Raw genomic sequence first — 15,940 nt, 5'->3', positions numbered from 1 at the left:
AAATGTAGTCTAGCAGTTTTGCCAAACTCAACAAAAGACAAGCATTGGACAGTAGAAAACAAATCGAATGCTTTCATGTGTTAATTATTGTTTGGATTGCAGTGTTTGTTTAAAGAAAACAAGTCACATTATTGTAGTAAATACTAAACATGCATGGTCTGCATGGATCTGGAATAATACTTCTCTGCATAAAACAGAATGAGGATAAATTTTTTAAAGTTATTTCACTTATATGAACCAATTTTCAGCCTACCACATACATTGAAAATACTTGGCATTCATAATAAAAAAAAATACTGTCTCCTTTTGCTACAGTTATTATAATTGTTAGAGATTGGTGCATTTGCCCAAAAGGATTAAAGCATTGTTTCACAATTCTGTATCTGACTATTCAGTGCAAATGCATTAAAATAAGTAAAGCATCACTGTGTATGAAGATCTGATGTCTGAATGTTAACTTTTTAGTCTTCAGGTTAGCACTACTGTATTTAGTTGTTTATTGTGGATTAAAGAAATGTTTTTAATGAAAATCCCTGCTTCAGAAAAATTATTTTACATTTTTAGACACCATTGGAAAATGTTCCTGGGAACCTTTCCCCTATAAAGGATCCTGATAGACTTCTTCAGGATGTTGACATTAATCGTCTACGAGCAGTTGTTTTTCGTGATGTGGTGAGTAATACGGGATGTATTTTTTTTTTTTTTACAGTATAATCACTAATGTTTAAAAGAAAGTTTAATGTTAGGAAAAAACTTGCATTTTAAAACAGGACAGCTTTGGAGGCTGGGGAGGGAGACGTAAAATCTATACGTGTTTACCTGCAAAAAAAAAAAAGTTTTGATTTCCTATTTTCAGGGGGTGGGAGAAAGAAATCTGTCAAATTCTACGTAATCTATTTCCTGTTTCTTACAAAAACAAGTGTTTAATAGTAATAATCTTATGTGGGAAGAAACATGTACTACATAATTTCATTGCATTTTACAAACTACAAAGAAGGAAAACTTAACATCTGAAATGCAGCCACCTCTGCAGTGAAATATTGCACCTGCTTATTCATGCAACATTTCCAGGCATATAAGACCCAGTGTGATGGTGCTTAGTAGGTTTACATAATTCATCTATGCTAGTTGACTTTAACGTGTAAGTCAGTATAAATCAGTCAGTTTAACTTCTGTGCCAGGAAAGATAATGGAATAAGTAATTAAGGAATTCGTCTGCAAACTGGAAGATATTTAAGTGATAGGTAACAGCTAGCATGGATTTGTAAAGAACAAATCACATCAAACCAATCTGATAGCTTTTTTTGATAGGATAACAAGTCTTGTGGATAAGGGAGTAGCAGTGGATGTGGTATATCTAGACTTTAGTAAAGCATTTGATACGGTCTTAAGTGACCTTCTTAACAATAAACTAGGGAAATACAACCTAGATGGGGCTACTATAAGGTGGATAACTGGGTGCATAACTGGATGGATAACCTTTCTCAGAGACTAGTTAATGGTTCACAATCATACTGGAAAGGAATAATAAGTGGGATTCCGCAGGGGTATGTTTTGGGACCTGTTCTGTTCAATATCTTCTTCAACAATTTAGATGACGGCATAGAGTACAATTATTAAGTTTGCAGGTGATTCCAAGCTGGGAGGGGTTCCAACTGCTTTGGGAGGATAGGGTCATAATTCAAAATGATCTGGAGAAATGGTAAAAAGGATGAAGTTTACTAAGGACAAATGCAAAGTGCTCCTCTTAGGAAGAAACAATCAGTTTCACATATACAGAATTTTTTAAGTTTTTTCCTGTTACAGACTAACAGGCTACCCCTCTACAGCTTCATAATGGGAAGTGACTCTCTAGGAAGGAGTACTGCAGACAGGGATCCAGGGGTCATAGTGGACCACAAACTAAATATGAGTCAACAGTGTGACACTGTTGCAAAAAAAGCAAACATGATGCTGGGATCCATTAGCAGGAGTGTTGTGAACAAGACACGAGAAGTCATTCTTCCACTCTACTCTGCACTGATTAGGCCTCAGTTGGAGTATAGTGTCCAGTTCTGGGCACTGCACTTCAAGAAAGATGTGGAGAAATTGGAGAAGGTCCAGAGAAGAGCAACAAAAAATGATTAAATGCCTAGAAAACATGAGCTAAGACGGAAGACTGAAAAAATTGGGCTTGTTTAGCTTGGAAAGGAGAAGACAAGAGGGGGTTTTCAAGTACAGGCAGTCCCCGACTTACGCGGATCCGACTTACGTCGGATCCGCACTTATGAACGGGGCTTTCTCGCCCCGGAGGTCGAGGTAGCGGATTGCTACCTGCGAGCTCCGGGGCGAGAGAGCCCCGTTCGTAAGCTGCTCCGGTGCCCCTGGTCTGCTGGAGACAGTCTCCAGCAGACCAGGGGCACCGGGCGGGTTCCCGCGCTTCTGAGGCTTTGCTCTCGCAAAGCCTCAGAAGCGCGGGAACCCGCCCGCTGCTGCCGCTTCAGTTGCGGTGCCTGTGGTCTGCTGGGGACGGTCCCCAGCAGACCACAGGCACCGGGACTGAAGCAGCAGCCGCGGGGGGGGTCCCGCGCCTCTGAGGCTTTGCCAGAGCAAAGCCTCAGAGGCGCGGTACCCCGCTGCCGCTGCGGCTCTGCTCCCCGTGTCCCTGGTCTGCTGGGGGGGGGGCGCGGCTAGTGTGCCCCCCCCCAGCAGACCAGGCTTTTGTTTTGGACCCTGGAGCAGAGCAGCTGGGGCGCTGCCGATTGGTCTTGCAGCGCCGCTCTGGGCACTACTGGACCAACCCGGCAGCACCCCAGCTGCTCTGCCCCAGGTCCTGATTCAGCCGCTGCTGGTCAGTTTCAGCAGTGGCTGAATCAGGACGCCTGGGGCAGAGCAGCTGGGGTGCTGCTGGGTTGGTCCAGTAGCGCCGAGGAGCGGTGCTACTGGAGCAACCCAGCAGCACCCCAGCTGCTCTGCCCCAGGCGTCCCCAAGTCAGCCGCTGCTGAAACTGACCAGCGCTGACTACAGGAAGCCTGAGGCAGAGTTGCTCTGCCCTAGGCTTCCTGGAATCAGCCGCTGATCAGTTTCAGCAGCAGCTGACTTGGGGACGCTTGGGGTTCTTAAGTTGAATCTGTATGTAAGTCAGAACTGGCGGTCAGTTTCAGCAGCGGCTGAATCTGGACGCCAGTTCCGACTTACATACAGATTCAACTTAAGAACAAACCTACAGTCCCTATCTTGTACGTAACCCGGGGACTGCCTGTATCTAAAAGGGTCTCTTTGGCCTCTGGTGATAGGACAAGGACCAACGGGCAAGGGGGCAATTTCAGAAAGGGAGGTTTAGGTTAGAAGTTAGGAAAAACTTTTTAACTTCAGGGTGGTTAACCATTGGAAAAAATTGCCTAAAAATGCTGATATGGACTTCTCAGAATATTTGCTGAAATCAATGGATGGCACAAAAATAAATACATCTTCACTTGTTTTCTGCTACCAGTTTTAAAGTACAAAGTTATAGTGTGGTCTGGAAGTCAGTGCGAGTGACTGGGAATTCTGACTCTTCATTTCTGTTTCTGACTTTGCCAGTTGTTTGTTGTGAGACCTTGGGCAAATCACTTAATCTTTCTGTGCACAGGCTTACTTTCTCATAGATTTCCAAGGTTGGAAGGAACCATTCTCATCATCTAGCCTGACCTCCTGTATGCCACACACCATAAAAATCTCCAGAAAAATTGCTACAGTATATCTTTTAATAAATATCTAATCTTGAATTAAAAATGGTCAGTGATGAGGAAACACTCCTAGCTGATTTGACTCAGTATTCTGTTCAACTTTGTTAATCTGGCCTTGTTAATGCACTAAGTGCATTATGTTACTGATCAGGACTGTATTCTTTCATATAGTAAATGTGATCACCTCATGATCACTTGTACCTAAGCTAACATTATTTGTTTGTTCTGTGATCAGTCCTTATTTACCTGTTAGAACAAGGTCTAATAAAGGTTTCCTGCATTGGCGGCAACATGTTTCAAGTTAGGAAATTGACATCAATAATGTTTTCAGATTTCAAGGAAGCTCTAGTATTGGGAGTATGAGATTGCCAGGATATGGCACTCAAATTGAAGTCTTCTATGCTTACAATTTTTTCCTATGTTGCATATGGGTGAGTAAGGCGATGATCATCCTGTTCCCTGTTGTGATTTGGTGGTCAGTAGCCGACACAAAGTACAATATGGGGCAATACACTAATCCGTAAATATTTCAGATAATTTTATTGTGAGATATCAGTGCTTCAGATAATGTAGAGAGGGCTTTCCCCACTCCTCTTTCGACCACACCATCCTTCCTAAATAGATTATAACTTCTGATTTTAGCATTCCAGTTGGTATGAAGGTAATTAAAGAATTGAATTATAAGCAAGTAATCAGGTATAAACTTAAAAGGGTTCATATTTCTAAACCATATTATCTTGATTTAAAAGTTCTGTGTGTCAAGTATTACAGACATGTTCCTTTTCCTCTCTCACAGGATGATAGCAAACAGGCTCAATTTTTGGCTTTGGCAGTAGTTTACTTTATCTCTGTGCTGATGGTCTCCAAGTACCGTGATATATTGGAACCGCAACGAGAGACTGCAAGATGTGGGAGCCAAGCAGGTAGAAATATCAGACAAGAAATAAACTCACCAACAAGCACAGGTACTTCTATTTATCCTCCTTCTTTTTTATTTTGTTCACAATTTCCTTGAAATAGTAAATATTTGACTGGAAAAAAAAATAAATTGTCTGGAATGTATGGATGCTATTGTTTAGTTTCTCCAGGCTTCTTTAACACATGTTGGTTGTTAATAAGTTAGATTTAAATTACATACTTCTGAGTACAGGATTTAACTTATTTTCATTTGCTTATTCTGTTTTTATACATCCATTTTTTAATGTATATGAACATTCAAAGGAGGAGAGGCCTTACCTTGTCCTTGTACAACTTAATATTTTTATTAAACTGTTAAAATAATGTAAAACTGCCATCCGTGTACTGTGAGCAACTATCTCCGGCTCTAAATGTCTGAAGCTTATATTTAACAAACAAAGTTAACTCCCTAGTTGAAAGTCTCAGAGGCCATGTTAGTCTGTAACTTTAAAAACAATAAGCAAGCCTTTGGCACGTTAGAGACTAATAAATATAATCTAATCTATTTGTTAGTCTCTAAAGTGCAATGGGACAGCTCATTATTCCCTAGGGAAAGCTACTTTTTGTTTTAAACTCAAAATCCTTTAAAAGCTAATATTTCAAGAACTATTAACTCTCTTGAGTCCTGCTGTCTTTCTAGCTTGGGTCTGCATTGAGAAGTCCCTGAAAGTTGAAAATACTAGAATTGTTGCCTTTATTGCATTCTTCACCTGATTAGTGTGTGAATTCAGATCCCCCCCCCCTCTGGATCCCCAGCAAGTGATATTCCAGTGTTTGGGGGCACTATCTGTGAGCTACAGAACCTGCACAGATTTTTTTTAATCCAAGTACATTCTTCCACTGTTTATAATGTAAAGTCTGCCAGTCCAATAGTTTAAGCCATCGAGATGGATTATGGATTGGCTTATAACACTGCTATTTTTTTTCTTCTCAGGAGAGACATGTAAATATATTGAAAAGGGGTGATTAGAAATCTGTGGCCAAATCTCTCCATGTTGTTTTTCATGAACATTTTGCTGATTATGCTGAATTTGATTTGCTATTTTACTTTTTGGAATTGCTGATTTTCACATCACATATGATGAAATTTAAAGTCATGTCCTATTTCCTTTTATTTGGGGGCTGACAAACAATAAAAATAATTGCATGAGATTACAAAGTTAAAATAATAAAAACAATTTAAATGTATTATAATTATATTGATGTTTTTCTGCAATTTCAGATATGATTTCTGTTAGAACACAGAATGCAAAGTGTACAGTGCTCACATTTATTACAAATATTTGCGCTGTAAAAAGATAAACAGAAGAAATAGTATTTTCAGTTCACCTCAGACAAGTACTATAGTGCAATCTCTCTAACATGATAGTGCAACTTGCAAATGTAGAAAAGCTGCGCTCAAAAACAAAATGTAAAGCTTTAGAAGTTACTAGTCCACTCAGCTCTCATTCTTGTTCCGCCAATTGCTAAAACAAACAAATTTGCTTTAAGGATGTTAAATTGCGTTTAATCAGCTAATCAGGTAGGCGATGGAATTTCCATCGACTACTTGACTAGCCAATAAAGGGGGAAACTGCAGAGCTGCTGTGGGGTTATCTGCTGTGGGGTTAACCCTGCTGCAGCTCTGCCTTATAAATGTAGTAAGAGCTAGCCTTACTATTTAAAAGAAAGAGACGCGGTGAAAGACTGGGCGTGAGCCGGGACAGCCGAGTCCCAGCTTCTGACCAGTACCCCACTGCGTTTCTGCTACCCTCCCCCCATGGAGTCAGTGCTGGGGGGAGCTGACTTTTAAGCTGACTCCCCCCAAGCCCCTAGCACTGTCTCCTGCTCCCCCCACCGTGCTGCCTCTGATAGAGGCAGCAAGGGCAGGGAGAAGTGACTAGTCAAGTAGTGACTTGCAAGTAGTGACTAGTCAAGTAGTGATAAGCATAGGCTTATCAGGTAGTCCACTACTCAACTAGTCGCTTACATTCCTAGTTTGTTTGCATTTACCAAAGAGCATATATTTATAATAATATCATATAAAGTGAGCACTGTACACTTTATACTCTATGTACTGTGTCTAGACTGGCCAGTTTTTCCGGAAAATCAGCCGCTTTTCCGGAAAAACTTGCCAGCTGTCTACACTGGCCGCTTGAATTTCTGCAAAAGCACTGACTTCCTACTGTAAGAAATCAGTGCTTCTTGCGGAAATACTATTCTGCTCCAGTTCAGGCAAAAGTCCCTTTTGCGCAAAGCTTTTGCACAAAAGGGCCAGTGTAGACAGCTCAGATTTGTTTTCTGCAAAAAAGCCCTGATTGCGAAAATGGAGATCGTGGCTTTTTTGCGGAAAAGCTCATCTTGATTGGCACGGACGCTTTTCCGCAAAAAGTGCTTTTGCGGAAAAGCGTCCGTGCCAATCTAGACGCTCTGTTCCGAAAATGCTTTTAACGGAAAACTTTTCCGTTAAAAGCATTTCCGGAAAATCATGCCAATCTAGACGCACCCTATTGTAACTGAAATCAGTATATTTGAAGATGTAGAAAAACATTCAAAATATTTATAATTTTAAAAGAATATTCTCTTATGGTTTAACAGTGTGATTAAAATCGCATTTAATCATGACTCTTTTCATTTGGTTTTACATTAAACCTTGAGATTAAATTAAATTAATTGACAGCCCTATATTTATTTATTTTTATATAAATCATTGTTATATCTTAGCTTGCTTGCTTTTTCTACCCTGTACTTTAAGTTTTAAAAAAAATCAATGTCCTCATTGGCTGTTTTCATTTAATAAACATATTTAAGAGGTCAGCTATGAGGAACCATAATTTTATGTTACATTTAACGTGTCCTCCTTGGTCATATGTTGTGGTGCTGGAGTAGGAAACTGCTTGTTTCAATTAACTGTTCCAGTCATGCTTGTCTTTTATATGTCTTCTCCCTATAAATGTTGTTCTTATGATTCCCTACTGATTGGTCTGATGTTTCCTATCTCTTGAGACGTAACTTGTTTCTTTCCTCCAGAAATGCATTTTTGTTAATAGTGCCATATTTGCATGTTTCAGTGAGAGAGGATTTCTGTCAAGGATCCATAGTGGACCACGTGACAGGCGATTACTAGCTGGCTCACATTTGATTCCATGATTTTCTCCACAGTTGTGGTCATACCTTCTATCCCTCACCCAAGTTTGAACCATGGATTCCTTGCCAAGTTAATTCCTGAGCAGAGCTTTGCCCACTCATTTTACAAAGGTAATATTAACATCTCCTAACCTGTTTGGGTGTCCTTATTTAATGTAATGTAATTAAATAACTAGCCATGATGTAATTGTTGATAAATAAGTATACGCCTCAGGTTACATGGAGATCACTGTCACCTAAAGAGGATACCCTTAAGACAAGGTTTTCTTCTTGACTACTTTTATCTTAGGCAGTATCTTTCCCACTTCTTCTACCTGTAATAATGCCTCCTTTAGTTATGAAAACAAATCAGACCTATTTTTAAAATACTGCAACCTAGGAATAAATTAAACCTTTAGTATAACTTTATAGTGTTCTCTTTCCTCATGCTTCTTCCTAGTTTTCTCTCTTCCTTTCCCTTTCCTTTTTTCTTTCACTTTTTGTTTGTATGTAAACCTTTATATTTTATATAATATAAAGTTTTATTTTATGTGGTGTTGATTGCTGTGCTGCGCTATTCTGGAGGAAGAGAGCTTCTGCATTCACAGGAAATGTTTTGCCATGCAGGCCTATTTTTTCAGATAAAAAATATGCATGTGCCCACGCTACATTTCTTCAAATGTCAGAGATTTGCATGTGTACAAATTTAAATGGATGCATGTAAATTTCCCCACTTGTGTGCACATGTTATGATGGAAGTTTTAAAAAATGAATGGGTGCAACCAGAGTTTTTCTGATAATCATGCTCTCTGTGTCACTTCGATAAAAACCCACAGATTAAAAAAAATAAATGCAAATAAAAACCTAGTAATTAATTTTGTGACTACTTTTGATAAAATATGAAAATATAGGTTGACTTCCTAGTTTACTAAGAATATTTAGCACTTACCTGGAACTTGAAAAGCACCATATATGTTAAAATGTTAAACCCTTCAGCTAAAGGTTTTCACAGAAAATGTTGGTGGCCTCAGAGTGGTCACCAACTCTTGTGGCTGCTCTGGCAATTTTTCCTAAAATACTCCATTAGTTTTACCAAAAACAAATAAATACGCACATACACTTGTCCAAATCATTGTAATTTATGTAGAGTTTTGTTTGCAAACTCAATGTACAAAAATAATGTACAGTTATATCTATTCTTTACTATACCAAAACAAATTAGTAACAATAATAAAGTGCTCTGCCTTTTTTTTTCTTATTCCTCTTGTGATTTTTTTTTAAAGGTATGCTAGCTAGTAAACCTGCTAGCTAACTGGGAGACAACTGAAAAGTAATATTAATAATCATACAAATACTGTATCCCTTTTTACAGCAGAGATGTACACTGCCCCAGTAAACCAGGGGACAAATTAAACCCTGTACGTGCAATGGAGGTTGGGGGCAGTAGGTGCGTGGTGGGGGGAAGGGAGAGAGGGAGAGACTGGGAAAGGCAACAGGGACTGGGGCAATGAGTTTGGAGTCAGCACCTGAACCCGGAATCCACTTCCATGTGCCAGTAACCTTCTGCCCCATTGGCCTTAGGAAGCTCATGGACTTACCCTGGCTGCCTGTTTCTTTTGCATTTGTGGCTCCACAATGGGAAGGAGCCACAGGGAAGGAGCCATTGCTTTGCCCTCCACCATCACCATCTGGGAGCCTGCGGCTGCAAGAAAAACTGCTGGAGGTCACATTCAGCCTTGGTGGTTGTATTTGAGAGATACTGATTTTTATTAGATACAATCCCATATGTCTCAGTTCCTTATTTATGAATGTTTATAACTTACTGAGTTTCTCAATTAATTTCAACTTAAAATGTTTTTTACCTGAAGCATTTTTATATTTCTCCTCCCATAAAGTTTCTCCATTCTTGCAAAAAATAATTATATGTATAAATCAGTCTTTTACATTCAATGTGCATTTTGCCACTTCAGTTTGCTAATTTAATATTCTTAGTGATGACAGAACTGGCATACTTATCTACCCTTGATGAAAGGAATTGCTTGCTGTTAATTCAGAAGTGCTTCAAAATAAACCCTCAAATATATTTTAATCCCGTTACCTCATTATCTTTTTGTTCTGCATTTATAGCACCTTTTTATATGGCAAGCATTAGGATATTTCATTTTTAGCCACATCTGCTTGCAAATCAAAACACACCGAGCAATCCAGATACAATTTTAAAATCATTTTATTAAATTTTGTGCAATAAAAAGAATATATAAACAAGATTAATATTGTTGTTTATACAAAATATGGAACTAGAAGTAAAGACAGGTAGCAACTGTAGAAAAGATTAGTTTTGCCATTTATCTGCAGTATAGATCTTTAGATAAAATGTAAGTAGCAAAATTGTGTGTGTGTGGGGGGGGGGGGTATAGATTCTTAAAATATAGAAGCAGGGCAGGCATACAGCGTACATAAAAATATTTAAGACAAGGCTTTTTTATACCATTCATGTCTCCTGTACTGTATATTTCAAGAATTTTGCCTTCAAAAATCTATACATTTGTCTTACTGTTTTAAAAAGTAAGTTTATTGAAGATATGTGTTGTATTTAATAAGGCCTTATACTGTCGTATTAAGAGTTCATTCTTTGCCAACCTATTCTGATAATTGTGTTAAAAGTTTGGTGAGATAGCAACAGCATGTTTTATCACTATTCTTGGAATTATGTCAGGGCTAGAACACTATTAATTCAGGAAGAAATGCTGCTTATAAGCAGTCCACCTTTACTATTGTTATAACCACTAAACTTTGTCCATTCACTGTATGAAACATCAACTGAGACTCAGGTGATAGTACATGTTTTGACTTTTCTCCCCTGATTTTGTCTTTCACCATTTGTACTGGTACATCAGTTCACATTTGCATAATAAATTATCCCTTTAATAAGGCAGAATCTCCTTAGGTCATGTTTGTATTTAGCCAGAAAGCACTTTGGAAAAATTACAAATTGTTTAATTATATTGGTTCCTTTAAGCTTAGTATGTGTATTGTTCTTAGGTTATGTTTTAAGTATGTATTAGATATATTTGAGCAGTTGAGAGGCTCTAGTGCAGTTTGAAGATGTCTCTAGTGCTGGAGTTTTCAGACTTTGGGTTGCGGCTTGTAAGGGTAAGCCTCTGGCGGGCCGCAAGACACTTTGTTTACCTGAGCATCCGCAGGTTCAGCCACTCACAGGTACCATGGCTGCGGTTCACCATGTCTGGAAATGGCCCTGGTAAAATATGGAATGCGCTGGGTAAAGCATAACAGGACACAGATGATGGCCTCTCTTTTGGAGATGTAAAAACCTTTCTAATACTTTTGGAGAGCTAAGAGTAGCTTTCACTGTTCCTCCCTGAAATTCAAATCTAGATCAGACGCAATAAATTTCACTGAACTTTACCCTGGAGGGCCAAGGAGTATGACCAACATGACCTAGAAGTGTCCCACAGATTAAGTTAAGGCCACTGGTGACTAGGAGGCTTTGGGTCAAGATCTAATGTCCCAACTGCAGAATGAGTGCAATCCTAGTGCCTAAAATTCTCTGTAAATTATTCTTGATGTTGGTTGGATGATGGAGCTCAAACAGAAGAAGATTCTGACTTTGATGTTGAGGAGCCTCTCAGTTGCAAGGATAAAGATGGAACCAGTTCTAGTATACACTTGGCTTACTGACCTGTAGGCCTTGAAGAATTTTGAGACCTTTTGATGTTTAATTTGGCAACAAGGAATAGGTGCTCACAATTGGAACATAGATGTCTTAGCAGATGATGTTGGTGGAAAAAAGACTTGGCATTGCTACAGAGAATGGAGGCAGGGAGAGGCATGCTCAGGGAGGAAATGATAGTAAAAAAATTTTTTCAGTAGCCGTTAACAACTGGAAAATACTCCCTTGAACACCACCTTTAAGGGTTTCAACTTGTATATATTTGTTTGAAATTATACCCCCCCTCAAAGTCAAGTTTTAGATTTTTTGATATCACAAACTGAGGATCCCATCTACATTGCGTGAGAAGCTGTATTATGCAGACATGGCTTGGTTAATGCTGTTCTTAACTTTGGAGAGATGGAGCCTCCTTTCTTGTCTGACTGAGTCCAGAGAGGATTGTGAAAAACCAAATGTTCAGCCTGTGGAGGAGGCAGAAGAAATAAAGTAGCCAAAAAAATCAAGTGGTCTTTCTTGCCTCCTCCCTTTCCCTATTTTGTCCTTCAGTTAGCAAAGAAAAAAAATTAAATAGGACCAGCTACAAATGAATCTAATTAAAGTAAAAAGCAAAGTGGGTTGCATAGCAATATCCAAAAATCCTAAGTGAGAGAGTGAACAAACACGGTGTCAATAAATGGAGGTAAAGATTGAACCTGTCTAATAAATAGTGCACTATGCACAATAAGTAATTCTGAGCTCCAATAGTCTTCCCATCTTCCAGGAACTGTGCAGACTGATCAACTGATGCAGCAACTAGCACTAGCTAAGAATAGGGCCAGGCAGCAAGGATTTCTCCCCATACTCTATTGTAATATAAAATGAAGTTTTCCATACCAGAAACTGAGAGGATTAAGAGTAGGCTTGAATTAGTTAGTTATGTTGGATGAAAGCTCTGTTAGATGGTTGTTCCATTGTCATTTTTGTTACTTCTGTGTTCCCTTGCTATGTATGTTGTTATAACCCCTTCATACATGTTTCCTGTTTATCCATCCACTTGTGTCTCTTGGAGGTTAAAAACCAAGTAGGTAGGTGCCGTTATTTTGTGGTGATCTTGTTTCTTCCACAGATACAGAAAAGTTTCTGGTGATGGGCACAGGAAAAGGATTTGTTTAGAGTTCTTTCCTTGTGGCTGGCAGAGATGAGGTTCTTGGATAGAGGGGAGCAGGTTAATACAGAAAATGTCATTGTTGCTTTTAATTATGATAGAGTGGCAAAAACTCTCCTGTTAAGTTTGACCATCACTTTCCATTGTATAAAAAAAGAGACTTTTTTAAAAGACCACTGGCCCCTACATGGTTTGCAGCAGGACTTTGACATGTAGTACCAGGATAGTTGTGGGACTGGAACCCAGAGGCTATGTCTAGACTACATCGGTTTTTCGGAAAAAGCTACACAAAATGCTTTCCGCATTTTGCGTAGCTTTTTCTGATTCTTTTGTCAGAAGAGGTTTTTCTGACATTTGGTCTGTCTAGACTGGGCCAAATGTCGGGGAAAAAAACCCCCGTTTCGAGAGCCCCTGTATTCCTTATGAAATGAGGAATACAGGGACTTCCAAAAGAGAGTGTGGGCTCTTCTACAAAAAAAAGCAGAAGAGCAAACACGTTCCCTGGATGCGGAACAGTTCTTCCAGGATACCGCCGGTATCCCAGAAAAACTGTGTAGTCTAGCTGTACCCAGAGAGCTCCACCCCACCACAGTCACCAGTTCCTGTCCCAGCTCCCAGCTCCAAAAGATGCGCTGTGTGGCCTTGGCCTGAGCTAGGGACAGTACACAGCAGTACAGCATAGGCAGGACCATATTTACTTGTTTGGGGAAGCACAGGTTAACCCAGCCTATGCTACTTACTGTCCAGAGATTGGAGAGTTGCATTTGCTAGCTTCACATAAATCTATTTTGACTTGGCCATAACCATAAGCAGTTGAAAATGATTGCTTTCAAATTATGTGACTTTTGTAAACATTCAAATTTATTTTGTATATAATAATAAATACCAAATAAGTGTGGCAAAGAAATCCAAAATGGTTTTCCATAATGTACTCCATGATTAATTACTTAGAATTGGGAAGCCTGGGGTAAAGATAAAAGCAGACTGTCTGTTTAATGTTTAACGGTCTTTTGTTGGATAGCAATACTGTCTGCAGTATATTTACCTAAAAGAATATACTTTTCATATCTGAGATACTAGCAAACCTGTATCTTTATGTCTTACACTATATTTTAAAGTGCCTAAACAGTAAGGAGTACTTAGGTAACTTAATAGGCAAAAAGAAAAAGCAGTGCACTTCATAAATCACAGTAAAACAAGATATTTTAGGGAAAGAATGTGACAGATGAGGTCACCACACAGACATCATGTCATTTACTTAACTTAAGCCAATATTTTTTCCATAACGTAGTAGATGAACTCATTAGTTACAATGAAAAACAGTAAGGAGGAGGCATCTGGTAGCCAACTGCCTACTTCTGACAGGGTTAAGATCACTAGATCTAGTAATGTTCCTGCTTTGACTACTGACATGGCCTAGTGCTACAGAAAAATGATGAGGGTTGTTGAAAATTTACAAGCCTACTGTCAGAATGTTATAACAATAGACAGATGTAATCAATTATATTTTTGCTGCTGTTCATATTTAACTTCTCATTTAGCTAAGGTGGGTTGAGTACTCAAGATTCTTCTGTTCTAAGAATGTCACTCTATAAATTTAAGAGGATTGGGTAAATTTAATTTATGACTGCATTCTGTAAAAAAGATCTACTTTTTGTTCCAGTCCTAAAGTCCATAGAAGTCAAAAGTATTATGAAAGAAAATCAGTGATTATGTAATAAAATGTTGGCATGCAGTGCTATAGGTCCTGTGTACAAAATCTAATTAATCTAAAAACTTTCTGTATTAAAAATATTATGAGGTTTCTTTCCAGTTTTTTTCTTAAATTTTCAGAAATATTGATTTGGATTAGATCTTTTATTTTAGAGAGGTAAAAATATAATTTAATTTCCTTAGTGTATATTTCCCTTGGTAAATAAAAAGCAACCTTGGAGTATTTAACTTAAATTACATATTGGAGCTGTTTGATATTTTGGAAGAGAGTTTTAATGCACCCAGTAAGAAATATTGTAAAATGTAAGTCTTGTGAAGAAATGATTGTTCATCATAATAAATCAAAGACTCTACTCAGTTGGCTTAAGGCAATCAGTTTTTTTTTTTATGGAATTAATATTGGATTGCAATAAAAGAATGAGAATACAAATCTGATCTCACTGGAAATTCAGTACCTTTTAATATTGTATGTACAGTGGTTTTATTGAAAAGTTTTTCAATCAGTAATTATTATAGTTTCATGATCAGAATCTAGACTGTATCTGTAAATCAAATTTAAGCTTTAGAGATGAAAAGTATCAACGGTCTGTAATAAATGGGGACAGAAGGGCAAGTTAACTTTCTCAGTGCTCTCTCTTGTTCATGAGTTCTGAAGGAAATGTAGTATATTTTAGCCTTAAATTTTACTTATTCAAGTTAGAATCATAACATGATTTTGTGATTTAATCAAATATGTTGTAATGGCTACATATCAAAATTCTATGCATCTGTCTAGAAATTCTTTGCTATTAGTAAAACAGATTAAAATAGTATTCGTCCTTCAGTTTGAACCTCAAAATGTGCACATGCAGTGGGGCTTGGCTTTTGCTTAGACAGAGAATAAAGAGGTATTTTTACTTGTTTTAAACTAATCCTGCTGGTGATTGCTGAAAAATTGTATGTATGAGATTTTGCAACTTCAGAGAAATTCCTTTATATAGGAAGCAATATATCATAATGCTAAAGCCCCTACATTTATATGGAAAGACAATGAATTTTTATTGTAAACGCAATAAAAATTCTAACTATGGACCACTTTTAGTGTGCCTACCTTTGAATGATACAGTATATAGTGACAGTCTCTTTGCAGAATTTAATCAATAAGCGTATTTACTGTAAGTCTCTGCACTATATTATGTCAATTTGACCCCACTCACATTCCCAAGGAGGAAGATGTTCATAAACCAGTAAAGCAGCTTAAGGTTAAGCAGAGCAATAGTATTCTTGGGGTGAATGTGAAAATCCTCTTCTTCCCTCCTCTTCAGAATTATCCTTCTTATTTTTGTATGGGGAAGTTTAGTCTCAAAAAATGCATTAATCTGATCAGTAACACGATCTTACTTTTTCAAAACTATTATCCTGCTAGGTATCTATATTGTAAAAATAGGTTCAAATTCTTGTCTCTCTGGGCTAGTAGACAATGTGTTTGTAATGGACTATTATCTTTGTCAGCTTTGCAGAACATAAACACAGCTTTTACTTCCCAGTTCAAAAAATGGAGTTGGTAAGGTATCCACTTTGGAAACATCATGTCATTCTCTTTGGGAAAGAATATATGAGTGGCAAGAAATCTTCTTTAGGGT

At 38.1% G+C, this 15,940-nt stretch overlaps 1 protein-coding gene across 15 annotated transcripts in view; it reads left to right on the top strand.

Moving 5' to 3' along the window:
• Nucleotides 1-15,940, top strand: part of NBEA (neurobeachin) — a 748,692-nt gene that overhangs the window by 258,648 nt on the left and 474,104 nt on the right. For 13 of the 15 annotated variants that reach the window (XM_075919179.1, XM_075919177.1, XM_075919176.1 and 10 more), the window contains 3 exons: nt 565-672; nt 4,505-4,673; nt 7,807-7,902. In XM_075919179.1, coding sequence (XP_075775294.1) covers nt 565-672; nt 4,505-4,673; nt 7,807-7,902 — 373 coding nt within the window. The remainder of the gene's footprint in view (nt 1-564; nt 673-4,504; nt 4,674-7,806; nt 7,903-15,940) is intronic. The other 2 variants (XM_075919184.1, XM_075919178.1) reach the window with 1 other exon arrangement.

The sequence above is a fragment of the Pelodiscus sinensis genome, chromosome 1 (assembly GCF_049634645.1).
Source record: "Pelodiscus sinensis isolate JC-2024 chromosome 1, ASM4963464v1, whole genome shotgun sequence".
NCBI lineage: Eukaryota > Metazoa > Chordata > Testudines > Trionychidae > Pelodiscus > Pelodiscus sinensis.
The sequence above is the reverse complement of the archived record's forward strand: the minus strand, read 5'-3'. Positions and strand labels throughout refer to the sequence as shown.